Source organism: Adiantum capillus-veneris, chromosome 24 (assembly GCF_014529385.1).
Source record: "Adiantum capillus-veneris isolate H3 chromosome 24, ASM1452938v2, whole genome shotgun sequence".
Lineage (NCBI taxonomy): Eukaryota > Viridiplantae > Streptophyta > Polypodiopsida > Polypodiales > Pteridaceae > Adiantum > Adiantum capillus-veneris.
Window position 1 is genome coordinate 10,307,416 of NC_140954.1, and position 17,753 is coordinate 10,325,168.

The window sequence follows — 17,753 nt, forward strand, 5'->3', positions numbered from 1 at the left end:
TGCATAGCCCAAGGTTTAAGCATTGGTGGGATGTCAAGAGGATTTTTTGCTACTTGAGTGGAACTTTACATATTGGATTGTTTTATCCCAAGGGGAGATCATTGCCGCCAGATTTACATGCTTTTTGGGGCTCAGATTGGGCTGTTGTTTTGACATACGAGTGTCCACAAGTGGTTTTTGTTTCATGTTCAACAGTTCATGCATATCATGGTTGAGCAAGAAGCAACCTACTCTGGCCACTTCTAGTTGTGAGGCTGAGTACAGGGTAGTCTTCATAGCTACGGTTGAGTGTGTATGGCTCAAAAACCTTATGGATGATTTGGGTGTTGGACATGACATTGCCAACACTATTTACACTCAAGTAAGAGCGCATTGTCAGTTGCAAGGAACCCAATTTTTCATGCTCGATCAAAGCACATTAAGATGCATTACGACTATGTCAGGGAGAGGCTCTCAGTAGGAGAGATTAGCTTGGCTTATGTGCCAACACAAAGCACATTAAGATGCAAGTTACCACTATGTCAGGGAGAGGCTCTCAGTAGGAGAGATTAGCTTGGCTTATGTGCCAACACAGGACAACCTTGTAGATCTTTTCAAAAAGGCATTGTCACGTGAGAAGTTTGAAGCTATTAGCAAAGCTTTGGGCATACTCTTCTTTGTGGACTGATCAAGTCCTTAGGGCATGGAACTTCCCTATACTCTATGTGCCAACTCTCGTTCACTACATCACTCCAAGGGGGGATTTGTTACCATATACATGTGGTAGTGATGTGTGTGAACACACTTAGGACCACCGGGGCATTTTCCTCCTCACTAGGAGGTTATTTCCCGCGTGCATTGTATATACGCCCATCACTCTAGGGCTATCTTATCTTTCCATTGCACACTAAGTAATACACTCTCTGTTGTGTGCCTTGAGTGTCCTTCGTCTTCTCCAAGAAGTGTGTGTTTTCTTGCAACCCTAATTCCAACAATACTAGACCAACAGACACGTATTTTGCAATTAATGTTATGATCAAGTTTCCAATCATCCTAGGGAATCTCATTGGAAGGCAAGCAAGCATATTTTGAAGTATATTAAAGGTTCTTTGGTCCATGGCATTTTCTATGGCATTGGCACAAATACCCTAAGTGGGTATTGTGACTTTGATTGGGTAGGAGATTGTGATTCTAGACAGTCAGTTTCTTGATATTGTTTCTCACTTGGTTTTGGAGTGTTTTCTTGGATTAGTGAGAAGCAACCAATTGTCTCTCTTTCTTCAACAAAAGTAGAGTATAAAGCTGCTTGTTTTGTAGCTTCTGAAGCTGTTTGGCTTAGGAAAATTCTCATGGACTTAGGTGTTCCTATTGATTCAACAACAAAACTTCAATGTGACAACCATAGCTACATGGTGATTTCCAAGGCCCTTATCTTCCATGCATGCACAAAAAATATTGAGGTTCAATATCATCATGTTCAAGAGCTTATTGAGGATGAGATTGTGGAGATAGAGTATTGTTCTACTGAAGATAATTGTGCAGATATCCTAACCAAAGCTCTTGGGCAAGAAAAAATACTTCAATACATTCATTGACTCGAAGTTGGCACAAGACCAACATAAAGCATCTTCTAATGCTCATGGGGGGGGGGGGGGGGGGGGGTGTTAGTATACCTATAATGCCTACCTATCATTTTTGTCCACCATGTAAGGCTTCACGTATATTTGGTAGATTCCAGCTTAACATTAGTACTATGGTTGGTGGTCGGTGGTCAATGGACATTGGCCGGTGGTGATGAATAGTGGGTTGGTATAGTCAATACCATAGATGCCACACACACATGCTTATCTACAACTCACCTGTAACACCATATAAGGATGCCATCTCCATGAATTACGGCATCCTATATTGAAGAATAACTAGCAAACCTTCAAAATGTGAGGAACTTGTAGATCAAAGGCTAGCAGAAGAGTATGATCCAAAAGAGATGGAGAACATGGTCAAATCAGCTAAATTATGTGTTCAAGCATCATCAAATTGACCACTTTCGGTACGGGTGAGATTTCAATTGTTTGACAATTTGAGAATTTGTGTTTTGCATCCTCAAGCCTTTGTAGCATGCACATGTGTAACATGATTAATCTTCAAGAATATGGGGCAAACACTATGTTATGGTTCTAATGTTGTGATTTTGAGTGTGCATCTGGGACATCAAGTTGCATGTTCGTGTTTTTTATGAGGTGCCACAATGTTGGGACTTTGTGGATGCCTTGAAATGTTGAAAATTTGTGTGTTCAATTTTTTTTATAGTCGATGCTTATCAAAGTTAGCCAAAATATGGTGTGTGGGTGGGTGTGTATGCATGTTTTTCAATGTAAACAACTTCCAATTCTAATGGAACTGTTGGGCGTGTATTGCTACATGTGTCTTGAAATTAAACCATTCTACCATACATAGTTGCCGGAATAGAGCTTCAAGAAGACACTTTTCACCTTGCTTTCTCATTCAATGTTGTCATCATGCCATACATCATTGATGTAAGACCCACTTCATTGTGATTATGTGGATCTTCAAAAGATGTATGTTTCTTTTCAGAATTCTTAGCAAAATAATGTGCTTATTCAGGTAAGTCAACACTCTTTGATTGCTTTAAATATCTTTTAACTCATATTCACAAATGCACATATTTTTCTGCTTAACCCTTGGAAGATGATGGTGTTGAAGCTTACTTAGAATCAATTGTATACATGAATCTAAATTTAGGCATTCAGTTGAAGAACAAAATTATGCAAAGCTCGTTCCTTTCACGAAGAGAGTTCTAGCAAGGTAACAATACCCTTACCAACCTTTATAAAAGTTTGAAGACAATGTCCTTCAACTCTAGATCTCCATATGCTAGTCAAAGGCTGTTGGAGAAATATGTTGTGTTGGGCAATTCTTTGGTCGCGATATGTGTGGAAAATGTTGGGTTGTTATGAAAGCAAAAAACTTTGTTGATGAGCTTTCCGTTTGAAATGTCATCTCTTGGAACCTATTGATTGCAGGATATGCCCAACATGGCTATGGCAAAGAAGCTCCTTCTTGTTTTCACCATATACTAAAGGAGGACCTCTATCCTCATGCAACCACCTATGCGTGCACCTTGAAGGCACGTGACAAGAAATGATGATAATGTTAGGCACATATGATGCCCTCAAGAGAGCTCAAAAGAGTTTTTGATGAGCTTTATGTTTAGTATTTCTTTGCAATCCCATCAGACTTCTTCAAAAATGCAAAGTGGAGGCTACTGGGAGTAGCATTCTCATGGATGAGAGAAACTACATCGAGAATGCTTGATCGGTGCAATTGGAGAAATATGTGATGCTTGGCGGTACTTGAGCTTCCTATATAATGAACTGTTGTTTTGCTTTTATATATAAAATTTTGAACTAGTCTCGCTTTATTATCTTGTTTTCTTTATGTTGATCGTCTGATTTTCACAATTGGTTTAGCCTCTTCTTTAGTTCTATTAAAGGATTCCAAATACCAGTAGGTGGTAGAAAATCAACACCAACCATACCATTTAGGCACAACGTCTCTTTGATGCCTAGCATTGGGTGGTTAGACAAAGCCAAGGCAAGATCTTCAACACGTTAGCCGTGTAGGTCGTTCAACCTACGATGCACTAACGGTGTAGATGAGCCTAACAAAAGAAGAAGATTCAGGCAACACCCTCGATCCAACAAAGCCCCAGGTCATCGAACCTTTCATCTAAGGCTACGCAATGTAGGTGATTTTAATCTTGTAGCAACACTATCATGAGAAACATAACACATGAGTCCAATCGAAATAGCATCTTGCATATGCACAACCAATCCTTTCCAAGCCGTCCGACTGTACAGGGTCTCCACCCTTACACGTCTACCATAAACCATTTAAACCACTTCATAATCCAATCCGAAACAGTAAATCATAATCCAATCCCATCATATGGGTGAGCACTCCACCCAACTCAAGGTGATGCACATCCATCTTACAAAACGACTTTAGCAATAACATGGCTATAAAAATTTGACAGCACAACCATAACCAAAAAATGATCCAAGAGCCACGCCTACTTCCACCATCAAGTTGACAACCATAATCCACGAGGGTCTCATACCTTTACCATAAACTATAATCCTTACTAAACCAACTCCCATACTTGGAGTTTGACCATACACACTACAATCAAATTGAGCCAACACACACACGACCCTTAAAGAGTGAATTTTTATGCGTAACAAAAGTCCGACTAGTGACTAAACATAACTTCAAAATCTTATTTTGATAATGTTTAACCATGTGTAATAGACGCACAACGGCCGCACCTCAACCCCCTAGCACATACAACTAGTTTTGACCTAGAAAGGTGGAAAGCAGTATACACATCTATATGAGGCATCCATATTCATCCATGAGGTTACATATATCATATGACTTCATCACATCAACCCAATCATGATGCAAAACAGCCCCACCACTTTGGCCAAGCATATGCCATAACATCACATATATGCGAAAAAGAACTTTTTGCTATTTTTGGATGCATGCATGATACACAAATGAAAGTATTTAACCTCAAACCAATGCATCGAGCTCAGATCCATAATATATACTAACATTTTATCACATCACTTCTCGCATATAACACTTCTGCGAGCAACCGTGACACGAAAAGAAAGCCATTTTTGCCCGTACGATTCTGGTTGACTTACCATATACCCCCATATAAGTTTATGGACAACAAACACTTGAAATCAACTCACCAAACCAAACCAAACCATAAAACATATATAAACCACTCATCCAACTCACAATGCCATATGGCACTCCCCTTAAGTAGCACCCCTATACACATAGGTAACCCCGTACAAGGAACAATTAATAACTCGCACTCACAAAGTGATACTGGTGATTTAAATACATTTATCAGCAAGTTTAATGAGGGATTTGATTTGGTTAAGTGGGTTCCTTCATCCGATGAATCTATATGGTGGTTCTCCAAGGAGCCTGGGGTCCAAAATATTGACTGCAATAGTGGGTAGCAAGCTTTATTTTGACCATAATTCTCTGGTTATGCAAAATTTTCACATGACACACAAGAGAGAAAATTTTGTAAATGATGTGTTTAATTTTTGGTTCATAGGGGTTGACTTGATTCATAGAGGTTTAGGAGGTACGCTCAAAACAATGTTCCTACCGTCTACATAACGTGAAACAAAAAGCACTTTTTATGCACATTCATGACCATAAACACATCGTGTGCATAAATTAGCATGCTACACATGATGAAATAAGCATGGAACATACTCGTACACATCAATCAAGTCTATATATGCCTACATATACGAAAAAGCAACCACCGAGAGGGTAGTACTCAGAAACGAAGTAGAGAGAGAAAGAGATGGCTATGGAGTTTAGAGCTTCTTATCATGCTTGCGAAGTGAATACTGGTTTTCGGAAGGCTTGTTACTTTGCCCCACAAGAGAGTGGTGATGAGAGCTACTTAGAGGTTTTCGCTGCGAAGCCGATGAAGAGCGTGCACACCGTGAAAAGAGAAGAGAATATAGTAAGAGAGAGAGAGAGAGAGAGAGAGAGAGAGAGAGAGAGAGAGAGAGAGAGAGAGAGAGTTCTTCTTCTTCTTCTTTTTTCCTTGAGCGAGAGAGAAGATCTTATGGAGATGGTGATGGAGAGCTTGCACCACTTTGAATATTACGTACTTATAGGCTTGCAGTAGTAGACGCAACTATCGACACTAAAGACTGAGCACTAGGTACGCTTTCATAGGCACTCTTGCTAGGCTGGAGTGTTGCCCATGAAGGTGCCACCGTAGGAATCATGTGCGAGTGCAAGTGCGAGAGCAGAGAGAGAGAGAGAGAGAGAGAGAGAGAGAGAGAGAGAGAGAGAGAGAGAGAGAGAGAGAGAGAGAGAGAGAGAGAGAGAGAGATCTGCTTTGGGTCGAGCGCACAACAACGTTATCCTGTTGTAGCTCCTTATTCTATTGTATTAAAGAATAAGTATATAATGGTTAAGTTAGTAGATGGGTTAGTAGTAAGTGGGATGTCCAACCAGTTGGCCTGAATCCCAACAAACACCCACTTGAAGGCCAACGCAGTCCAAGTGACCTGGTATGTACAATTGTGAAGCAATCTAGTGGCTTCAACCTATACCCATCAACTCACTGCAATGTGTGAACCACTCCAAAGCTAAGCCTTTTGTCAAAGCATCTGTTGGGTTGTCGTCAGTGTGTACCTTGACCAAATTAATGAGCTTTTTGGCCAAGAAATCTCTAAGGAGATGATACCTGACTTCAATGTGTTTCGATTTGGAGTGAAACACGGGATTCCTTGCCAATGCAAGAGCACTCTGACTATCACAATATATCACTAGAGTCTCATCAATGCCAATATTTTTGACCAAGCGAGATAACCATACCGCCTCTTACTTGTATCCGACAATGCAACGTACTTTGCTTCCGTAGTGGAAGACGACGTACAATCTTGAAGACATGACCTCCAAGATACTGCTGCTCCAGCAAATATGAAGACATAGCTAGATGTCAATCTCCTATTGTCGACACAACCCGTATAGTCTACATCCACATAACCCACGATGGATGCATCACTGTTCCCAAAGCGTAAACAACTGCCGATTGTACCTTTGAGGTACCTAAGAATGTGCTTCACTGCTTCCCAATGCTTGCTGCCAAGATTTGCCATATATCGGCTCACCACTCCCACTACAAAAGCAATGTCTGGTCTTGTGGCCACCATAGCATACATGAGATTGCCCGCTGCCGAAGAATATGGTACCTTAGCCATTTCAGCCCGCTCAGCATCAGATTTGGGTGCATCTTCCTTGTTGAGTTTCAAGAATGCCTGCATTGGGGTACTCAATGCTTTCCCCCCCTGCATATTGAAACGCTGCAAAACTTTCTCAATGTATGTTTCCTGAGATAACTCAAGAATACGACGTTTGCGATCTCTTTTTATTCGCATGCCAAGAAAGTGTGTAGCATCGCTTAAATATTTATTGCAAAATTATTGCTAAGTGTTTTCTTCAAGTTGGCAATTTCCGCAATGGATTTCCTAGCTATAAGCATGTCATCAACATACAAAACTAGAATGATCATCGAGCCATCATCTAGCTTTCTTGTGTACAAGCAGTGATCCTCTTCGCTCCTTCTATATCCTTGAGACCTCATACATGCATCAAATTTATGATACCACTGCCTTGAACTCTGCTTTAAGCCATAAAGTGCCTTTTTGAGCTTACATCACGAGATGCGTTCTCCTTAACAAACCCTTCAGCCTGCTGCATGTAAACATCCTCATCGAGATCCGCGTGAAGAAATGTTGTCTTCACATCCATTTGGACAAGTTCCATGTTCTCAATCGCTACAAGACCAAGTACGATTCTAAGCATTGTCATCTTGACCATGGGCAAGAAGATTTCATCAAAATCGACTCCCTTTTGCTGTTTGAACCCTTTGGCTACATTCTAGCCTTGTACTTTGGATTTGGATCACCTGAGGTAAATTTCTTCTTGTAAACCCATTTGCAAGGTAAATCTCTCGCATCATTTGGTAGTCCTACCAAGTCCCAAGTGTCATTAGCCAGAATCGAGTTATACTCAGATTCCATACCCTGATCCCACTTCACCACATCATCCGTCATCATGGCTTCTTGGTAGCAGCTTGGCTCACTGCAATCGATCTACATGATGTAATCAAGACCTGGCTCAAAACGCGCAGGTGGACGAGAGACTCTAGTAGACCGTCTCACTCCTTGACCATTGCTATCCGCTCCCTCTAGAGCATTGCTAGTGGAAGGTACATCACTAGCCCGCTGAGTTGATTTCACTGTCTTTGAGGCAACATCCTCAAAAGTGACTCTCCCAATCTCTAATGATTCATAGGTTGTTTATGCATCTTCGACTCGTTGAAGATCACATCTGAACTATGGATGACTCGACGAGATTCCGGGTGCCAGAGATGATATTCCATCTCTCCATCTGCACCATATCCAATGAAAATACATTTGTGTGACTTTGGCTCTAACTTCTGTCGAAGTTGTTTAGGCATTTCTTAGATGCAATTGACATTTCCGACACCCTTAATGTCTAGTTCGTAAGCATCACCAAGTCTCACTTTGCCACAAGAGTGAGAATAAGTAGAGAACCACTTTCTATGTGGTGTCACATGGAAACTCGCACTAGAATCTACTATCCAATTCTATGCATACTGCGCATCTTCTGTACAAGAGCCTCGACATGTCGATCTGTTGTGAAGAACAATACATCAAAGGTGCATAACAACCGCTGGAAGAGTCTCTACAATAGGAGCATTTGAAGACTCTAGCACATTGATCTCCTCTAACTTTGCTTTGCCCTTGTTTGAATCATCAGACTTAGAAGTGTCACCGGATTGTTTATCCTTCTTGCTTTGCTACCATTTCCTGCAATCCTTCTTCACATGCCCTTTTTTATGGCATGATAGCACTCGACATTACGCATAGAACCCCGAGACTTACTGCGTGAGCCCCCACGTTCCTTGCTTTTGGCACGACTTTGAGAGCGACCCCTGTGTCTATCACTAGCAACATACGCATCACCATCCTTCTTGCCTTCGAGAGTTTTGCTGGCGAATCTCCTAGGTAAAAAAACTCCCAAGGACGTCATTGTACACCAGACCGGTATTGGGTGCTAAGTTGCTAATTGCAGTGCAGAACGTATCCCAATATGAGGGTAAACTGCATAGCAAGAAGATACATTTGATTTCCTCATCGAAGACCAAACCCTGAGTGGTCAACTGAGTGAAAATGATATTGAACTCATTAATGTGAGTAGAAATAATGCCCTATTCCTTCATACGAAGGTCAGTCAGCTTCTTCATCAAGAAAACCTTATTAGTGGAACACAACTTATCCCATACATCTCTAGCAGTCCTTTCTCCAACTATAGTAAAGTACACAGATTCGTCCAAATGCAAACGGAGGGTAGATTTGGCCTTAGCATCAAGTTTCTCCCACTCAACATCTGTATACTCACTCTCTGGGCGCTCCATGATAGGATCTAGCTGGCCTTTTTGTATAAGAACATCTTGAATCTGCTCTTTCCAGATAGCAAAATTTGTCCCATCAAATTTTCGGATATTGTAAATATCCTTTTCACCACTAGACGACATGGCTGCAAACTAAAGATAATATGGTGATAAACACTAGTAATTCTGGAAAAAATTCAGCAAAGTTTCCCCAGAAAAACTGACAGAATCTCAATCCAAAATTGTACACAAGAGATCTGTAACGCATCAAAAGTAATGCTCTCAAAGAATAAGACGGACGCATCAACCACTAATTGTGCATAAAAAGTCAAAATATGACCCAAGACTGCCAACACGACGTCAAATGCACCTAGCCCTCTCTATACATGTCCTATGGCTAGGCCACGAAAAAGGGGTACTCCAGCAACCTGTATCACCAAAAGGATCTCAACATTGGAGAATCCCCCAGGTCAAGAAAACCTCACGCTATCAACCCTCACAAAAGGTTATGCAGACAAGAAACTAGCCCAGTCTCAGAAAGGGCCTCCGAACTGAGTCTCAGAAACGGTCGGGACTACCAGAAACAAGCCAAATCAGCTCCACAAAAAGTACATATGGCAGTTTTCGCAACTCAACATACATCCGCTGTCAACAATACTACAAGATGCAGTATACGAGCTCAAACAGGCGCCAAACGAAATTTGCAAGCAGTAAACAAATCCCTGCGGGGAGTAAAACCGCTCTCAAAAGAGCTCAAGCACTTTCAAAAGTGCCAAAACAATGCATATCCGCATCAAGTACTCCCACTGAAATCTGTGTTGATGCTAAACTGCAACCTGTAAGAAACCTGGATGTCCTGTATGTATGCAAGAACCTGTGAGGAGATGGATGCTTGAAAAACCTGAGACAATGTGGATGCCGAAAAGTGCTCATAATCAGCACATAAACACCGTCTCAATAACACATAATAGCCATAACGGCTATATACCATCCCAAAATAGTCTTTGAACAACCTACACATGTGTCCTGTACCTGTACCTGTATCTGTAGCAAAAGTGGAGTTGAAAAATAAAACTCCTGTAGCGTAGCTCGGATGAAGCTTTCGACTGCACGAACAGCTTCAAAAGGGGGGTGAAACTTCAGGACACCTACTGGAAACACTCTCGGAACGCTGAATTTGCCGATGCCGAAATCGAAAACCTGTTTGCACTCTTGAAAGTGCGCGCACGCGGATGCGAAAACGGCAAGCGCAAACCTCGCTCTGATACCAGTTGAAGGTGCCGCGGGAAGCGTGTGCGAGTGCAAGTGCGAGAGCAGAGAGAGAGAGAGAGAGAGAGAGAGAGAGAGAGAGAGAGAGAGAGAGAGAGAGAGAGAGAGAGAGAGAGAGAGAGAGAGAGAGAGAGAGAGAGAGAGAGAGAGAGAGAGAGAGAGAGACCTGCTTTGGGTGGAGCGCACAACAACGTTATCCTGTTGCAGCTCCTTATTCTGTTGTATTAAAGAATAAGTATATAATGGTTAAGTTAGTAGATGGGTTAGTAGTAAGTGGGATGTCCGGTCAGTTGACCTGAATCCCAACAACCCAAGCCAGTAGGTAGCACCCCCTCTCAACCCAGATTAGCTCCCAGCTTTTGGGAAAAGACTCTAGTCATTTTTGAAAACAAGGAATCTTCTTTTCGCCAGTCAGCTGTGGCCTTACCCTTCAAATTCTGATGCAATGAAAATAGTATCACAACAAGAACTAATGAGACAATAACTAAACTATGCCGCACTGTGATTTTAGCACATTGAGATCATTTTGTAATAGATGACAAATCTACTCAGAACTTGGAAGACAGAGCTCTTGCAAGCGTGTCTATTATTGTAGCTACCGCACCTTTCTGCTTGGTGCTTGGGAGACATGGCTTCCACAACTGTGTCCCCTTATGTATGCACACACTTTGCAACATTTGAAACATAAATAAAGAGCATTTCAAAAATACAAGTCAAATAAAAGAAACATTGATAATTACTTGTCATGCAATTCCTCATAAGCATTAACTAAGTATATTTGATTTTTCAACTCAAATCAACTCTAAATTACATAGATATATTTTGAATGGATTTTAGATGTTCCAAAACATATAGCTCATTTAGAGTGTGGCATGACCATTCCCATTACATTTGCAGCTCCGATTTGGGCATTATGGAGTATTTTTTCCCTCTAGCCTAAAAAGAGAAAATAATGTTTTAAGCCACAAACTTTATTTTCAGTTCCTTAAAACATTATAAAATGTTAGAAAATGAATTCCAATAAATAAACTTTGATAGAATTCTACCAAAATACAATTTTGATGATACAATCCTATAATAACCTTTATCAAATTTGAGAAGTAGAATATCATGTTTACTTTTCTTAACATATTCTATTCATTCCCAAAGGCTATGATGACATTTTGGATGGTCTTCTCTTGATGAAGCCATGTGGTTGTTACATATCCAGTGTTAGAGGTAGCAGTATAATTCGATGGTAGTGACTTTGGCTAGAACGTTGAGCAGATGAAAGTAGGGTGATTGGCCTCTAGTTTCCAAGCTTAGTGTTATCTCTCTTCTTGTGTGGCAACTTGATGAGGCTGGTGTTTAAAAAGGTGTGTAGATTTTGAAATCCGAGGGACTCCCTCCACAATAATAGCAGGTGCCACCAAACTCTGCAAGGAACCCATCAAAACCAAGGCTTTTGCCTTTCTTGAGTAAATTAATGGCCTCCTTTAAATATGACATTGAGAATGGTGAGTCGAGCAATAGAAGGCACATGTTAAGGTACTTATTTGTGTCTGCATGTAGAGATTTCTGCCTTATGCATAATAAGGTTGCATATTAACACTCTTCCATGAGTTATGCTATAAACGTGGATGAAAAAGCTCTCGTTTTCGAGGGGATAAACCTCAACCAACGTGTTGGTGGGTTTGAAACAATTTTGAACAATTTTTCATCTAATCACCGCATGCCAAAGAGGATTGACTGACCAATGACGACTCGGTTTGGTCACTTTGAAGTTGATGAGTGTGAATCCTGGCTGCCCAAGGTTTGGTTTGTCTTATCCAACCAGGTTACCAACTGCCCAAGTTGGGGAAGCCAAATGAAAAACTTCATGACGCCACGTGGCAATGGGATAGTCGATTTAGTTTTGGACTCGGGGGCAGATACATTGCACCTAGTCGGGCTCGGAATGGTGACCTCCCAAGCGAGACAAAAACGCAGTGCACCCACAAAATGAAAGCAAAGGCAAGCTCCCATAGGCCTAATCCCGACTCTACTCCCAGGCACCCGCGCCTCGGCCCCTCTCAATCCAGGTTGGGTTCTGGTTTCCCCACTCTCAGAAAAGTCTGCGTTTTCCCCCGCCGCCCGCCCGCCCCGGCCCCCAACTCCACATACACAGACGGAGGCACATTGCATGCTCTCTCTCTTCTTTGACACACACACGAAGCGGCACATTGTTGTCTGCGCCATTCTGCTCTCTGGAGAGGGTGCTCACGCATATCCCCACCTTGGATCCCATGAGTTTCAAAGGCTTTGTTGAAGGTGGAATTGCGGCAGTGGTGGCGGGATGCGCTACACACCCCTTAGATTTGATCAAGGTAAGAATGCAGTTGCAAGGAGAAGCCCATTCAAAGAGCCTCTCGGAGGGGCAATCGAAGAAATCTCATGTAAAGATGGCAGTTCAGGGAGGCGTGTTGGGTGTCGGATTGCAGATAGTACAAAAAGAGGGTGCCCTTGCACTATTCTCCGGTGTGTCTGCAAGCGCCTTACGGCACGCCATGTATTCGACAACAAGGCTTGGGCTCTATGAGGTTTTGAAGCAGCAATGGGCAGATGAAGATGGAAAGCTCCCCATTTCCAAAAAAATACTTGCAGGAATGATAGCGGGTGCAATTGGTGCTGCTGTTGGAAACCCAGCAGATGTTGCAATGGTGAGAATGCAGGCAGATGGGCGCCTTCCGTTTCATCAGCGCCGCAATTATTCGAGTGTGGCGGACGCGCTCTTCCAAATGGTAAGCACGGAGGGCTTCTCTTCGCTATGGAGAGGTTCATTCCCCACTATACAAAGAGCTATGGTGGTAACAGCAGCTCAGTTAGCTAGCTATGATCAGATTAAAGAGAGTTTACTTGCGTCTGAGGTAATGCGGGATGGGTTTGCGACACATTTTGCAGCATCATTTCTAGCAGGTCTGGTGGCATCGATTGTGTCAAATCCGATCGATGTGGTGAAGACGAGGATACAGAATATGATGGTGGTGCCTGGTTTGCCACCACCATATGTGGGCTCCTTAGATTGTGCCTTGAAGACTATACAAAGTGAAGGGCCCCTTGCTCTCTACAAAGGCTTTGTACCCAATGTTACCAGGCAGGGTCCTTTTACTATTACCTTGTTTATCACTTTAGAGCAGATTAGGTGCTTGCTCAGAAATTTCTAGCTCCTTACAAGTGGGCATATTTTCTGACTGGACATTTTTAGAGGGTTATTTTGAAACCCTTTAAAAACATTTTTATTGTAGAGTTTTTCCCAAAATGGGGACTGTCGACAGCTATTTAATGAATGAGCTGCTTGCACAACCCTCTTTGTCTTACACCATTTTTTGTGAAAGCTTCCTCAGTTCTTTGGGGAGTGCTTGATGTAGTTCGAATGCTCTAGACCAAAGAGTGTTGGACCTTCCGGCGAAAGCTCAGTCCTCCCTTTGAATAGCTTCCTCAGTTTTTAGTCGGCGGAAGGCTGTGACGAATTCCGTCTGCAATATCTATACAGTACAATAGTTGGTGAATCCCATGTCTTGTTGTTGACCTAGATAGGAGACTCTGTATAGGGAATCCCCTCAGGCCTCTTCTCTTGAGTCACTTTCTTTGCCAACATTCATGTGTATTTGTGGCAAGGAGCTTCATCGTGATCGTAAGAGGTTCAGCATTCCTATGTGCATCGTTCACAGATAGATCTTTTTTTTTTTTTTGTATTTAAGAAAGTCGAACAGAGGTCATCCAAGGACTTTGTCTTGCCCAAAACACCTACGAGAAAGAAGACAAAATCAAAACTACAGTTTCCTAGCAAGTGCACATGTGCATTGAGCATGGTAGTGTTGGACAATGTGCTTTATATAAACATTTCCATGCATTGATGTTGCTTTTTAGGCTAAAGCTATATATATGGTTGACCACTTTTGGTCATAGTTAAAAGAGGACACTGTGTTAAATTAACTCTCTTGGTGTCACAATAAAATATTAGCTTCATCTCCAAAGTGACCTTGTTGTTACAAATTTGAATAATAAAGACACTCTCCTATCATTTTGACATTCTAATTGCTTCAATCCTGAATGGTGATGCCAACCACTTAAACTTCAAAATTGACCCACCAACTACAAAAAGAGAAAATGTAAGGAAATTAAAACCAAGAGAATCATTGCCTTGGATGAGATGGTGGAGAGGTGTTAATCTATGGACCTAATTAGTGAATCATTCATGATGATTAGAATAATAACCAATGGCACAATATACTTGAGATAATCAATATGAAATCGAACTAGATTATTGGTAATGAAACTCACGCTCGAAGTGTGTGAAAGAGTGGGCTACTTAAATAGAAGTAGTGAGGTGTAGTTTAAGTGTAGTAAAATGTACATGGCTCCAAAGAGGTCCCAAGAATCTTCCCAAATAAGCCCCTACAAAGAGGGTTTGACCTATGAACTTTCAGGGAGAGATTTGGAAGCTTATACAACTCATTTGGAAGTATATACACTTTCATATAATTCACATGAAGGTTACATAGAAAGTGCCACATAGGTTAATGACCAAACTAGAGAAGATAAACACCACATATTGATGGTGGATATCTCTTTTTACCACAATGCATACAAAATATGTTTTTGGAGAAATCTTTTGGACCAATGTCCATGTTTGTCACACTCATAACATTTCTTTTTATTGATTGTGTTAGGGTTTAGACCAATTGGCCGGACATCCATCACACTGATCGTACTAACTTTATCTATTCTTTTGATCATATAGAACAATAAGGAGTAGTGAAGCAATTTTCAAATCCTCACTGAGTGCTCCACACACATCCTATGCTTTCTCTCTCTCTCTCTCTCTCTCTCTCTCTCTCTCTCTCTCTCTCCACGCACGCATGACATTTGCACACTCACACTTGGTATTAGAGTGCATAGCGATCGTTTTGAAAGCTTTGTGAGAATGCAATGGGAGCGTGTGAGCTCAGTTAAGAGTGATGTATGCTCTTGTGGAAGCTTAGAAAACAATGTGAATGATAGTGTGTAGGTAAAGGTGTTGCCCAAAAAACTATGCATGCCAGTACTGTATCCAAATTTATTTTTCTTTTTGTAGATTATAGATCTAAAAGTTATGTCTAGTAAGCCCCTTTGTTTCGACGTATCTACAACTTTGCATAAGAAAATTTCTACAAATTTCTCACCGTTTTGTTGATATTCAACTTAGACTAACTGTATGCATTAAATTTCAAGCTTTTTGTTTCACGCAATGTATGAGTTTGATGCACTTTTGGAAGCATGGTAGATGCTCAAAGTTGAGTGCATAAATTTTGAGTTGAAGGTGAAATTTGTAGAGCTTGAGGTTTGAGGTGTATGGTAGATTCTGATAAAGAAGAACCGGGTAGGTTTGGCCAACGACGGATACCCATTTCCGACCGAGGCAAAGTTGTCAGCATTGACACTACAGGTGCAGCTTTTTTCATAGGTTCTCACAAGAAGCTTTGGCAGTGATTTTGTGCTTCAGTTTATGGCTTTTGTGGATGGATTTGCATATGGTTACGGTGCATGGTTGATGCCCGTTATACATGCACTTTGGTGAGCACTTTTGAGTGTCGGTGAGCTCTCTTGATAGCATTGTTTCCACATTGATCAATTTTTCGGATTGCAACTCTTTCAACGCTTGTTTATACGCGGTCACTTCGTTTATGCACGTTGAGTGCATATTTCCATTGTATGCACATTGTGGAGCCATTTTGGCATTACTCTTTGGTATTGACTAGTGATTTTGGTTTATGGTTTTGAAACCTCTTTCGAAGACTATAGTGGTCGAGGTGCTTGATGACTAAGGTGCTTGAGGTGCTTGTCGTGCTTGCTGTCTAAGGTGCTTGAGGTGCTTAATGACTAAAGTGCTAAGGTGCTCCATGACTAAGGTGCTTGAGGGGCTTGAGGTGTTCCACAAAGTCAAAGCACATCCCTACACAAAAGGGGGGGTGAGTCCTCATTGTAAGAGCTAGAGAGAGAACACACACACCCTCACACAAGTCAAGCCTTTCCTAATGAAGCAACAAGGACACATTTCAAGTTCCTCTCCATGTTGCCCTCATAAGGTACCTAAAGCTTATTGGTTGGCCTCTAAAGGGATCCAAGTATAAAATAGCTAATTTAATTAATTGTGTATGCATTTATCAAGTCCTCTCTCTCAAAGGGGAAAGGGAGACACTTGTCCCAAGGCTAGCATGCTTGCTTGATATGCACTTTGCATGTGATTGGCTAGGCTTAAAGGGGTCCAATGAGCTTCCATTATGAGCTAGAAGAGGGGGTCGACCAAAAAAGCTAGGGGCTTGCTTGCAGGGTATACTCTCCCATACACACACACACACACACACACACACACACACACACACGCACACTCATTGTGTGAAGTGCAAAGTGCAAGAGCTCCATCTCCTTCTCCAAGATTGTTGAGGGGAATGGTGTTGGGGTATAAAGCCCAATGTGGTCGCCCAGGTAAGTGGGCGGGCCGCCAGGTATGTACACATATTCTTTTGTAAAAACCTAATAAGAACTCACTATGCTCTACACATTACAGTAGAGCGAGTTCACCATATCGTCGTGCTCTTCTTCGCGCACTCTCTCTCGCGTCACACTTCCGCTCGTACTCCTTCAACTGGTATCAGAGCTTAAATCGAGGCTCGGGGCAGCATTTAAAGGTAGCCAGAGTCACCTGCTCAGATTGGAGTGAGATTCGACAGGCGAAGACACGGCCCCAAATCTTGTGGGGAAGCCCGAAGGGCGTGGTGTTCTCAGAATTTCTTCATGAGGTCATCTCCGCCACCGTTCGGCTTCGACAAAGTTCTGCGCAGGCCATTTTTGACTACGTGGTCTCAGCGGGTGCAGATGTGACTCTGCAAATTTGGGGTTTTGGCCTACGACTGTAGGTGCTGAGGATATCGGCACTCCCAGAGTGTTGATTTGTGGTTGTCTACACATCGAAGGACGGCTCACAGTTCTTGGAGGCGTGTCACATACGACACGGGCGCATCTACACACAGACTGTAGGCGACATTCACTAGTTCATCAGGTAGTTTGTGTTTGCTGCTTGATATTCCAGATTTCATCCTGACATTGCAGGTACTTCCACATGGGATGTATTGTAAGAGATTATGTATGTCTGTTGAGGGTTTGCTGGCTGTGAGTCACGCAGCAAACAACCACCGCAGCAGTTACAACATATAGTGGGAAATTTGTGGATGTATGACTTTGTGGGAAGTCTATGTACTGTCAGATTTACTGCAGCCTTTGTTGAGGGTCGAGTGAGGTTTTATTGAGCTGGGGGATTCTCGAATGTTGAGATCTTTTCGGTGATACAGGTATTGGAGCGATCTCTCGAGCACCCTTAGAAAGGCAGCTAGGATGTATTGACTGTGAGTTAGACAGTTGGGATTGCATCTTTGCTTTACTGCCG

At 42.0% G+C, this 17,753-nt stretch overlaps 1 protein-coding gene across 1 annotated transcript; it reads left to right on the plus strand.

The window, feature by feature from the left end:
- Positions 1 to 12,256: 12,256 nt before the first annotated feature.
- LOC147425929 (mitochondrial uncoupling protein 5-like) lies at positions 12,257 to 13,708 on the plus strand. Its single transcript, XM_086498119.1, has one exon. It carries the CDS (start codon positions 12,574 to 12,576, stop codon positions 13,489 to 13,491), a length of 918 nt encoding a protein of 305 aa, XP_086354245.1. The 5' UTR covers positions 12,257 to 12,573; the 3' UTR covers positions 13,492 to 13,708.
- The last annotated feature ends 4,045 nt before the right edge of the window (positions 13,709 to 17,753 follow it).

Excerpts from the sequence above, each read along its gene's own strand:
- LOC147425929 (XM_086498119.1), top strand. The coding sequence starts at position 12,574 with ATGAGTTTCAAAGGCTTTGTTGAAGGTGGAATTGCGGCAGTGGTGGCG.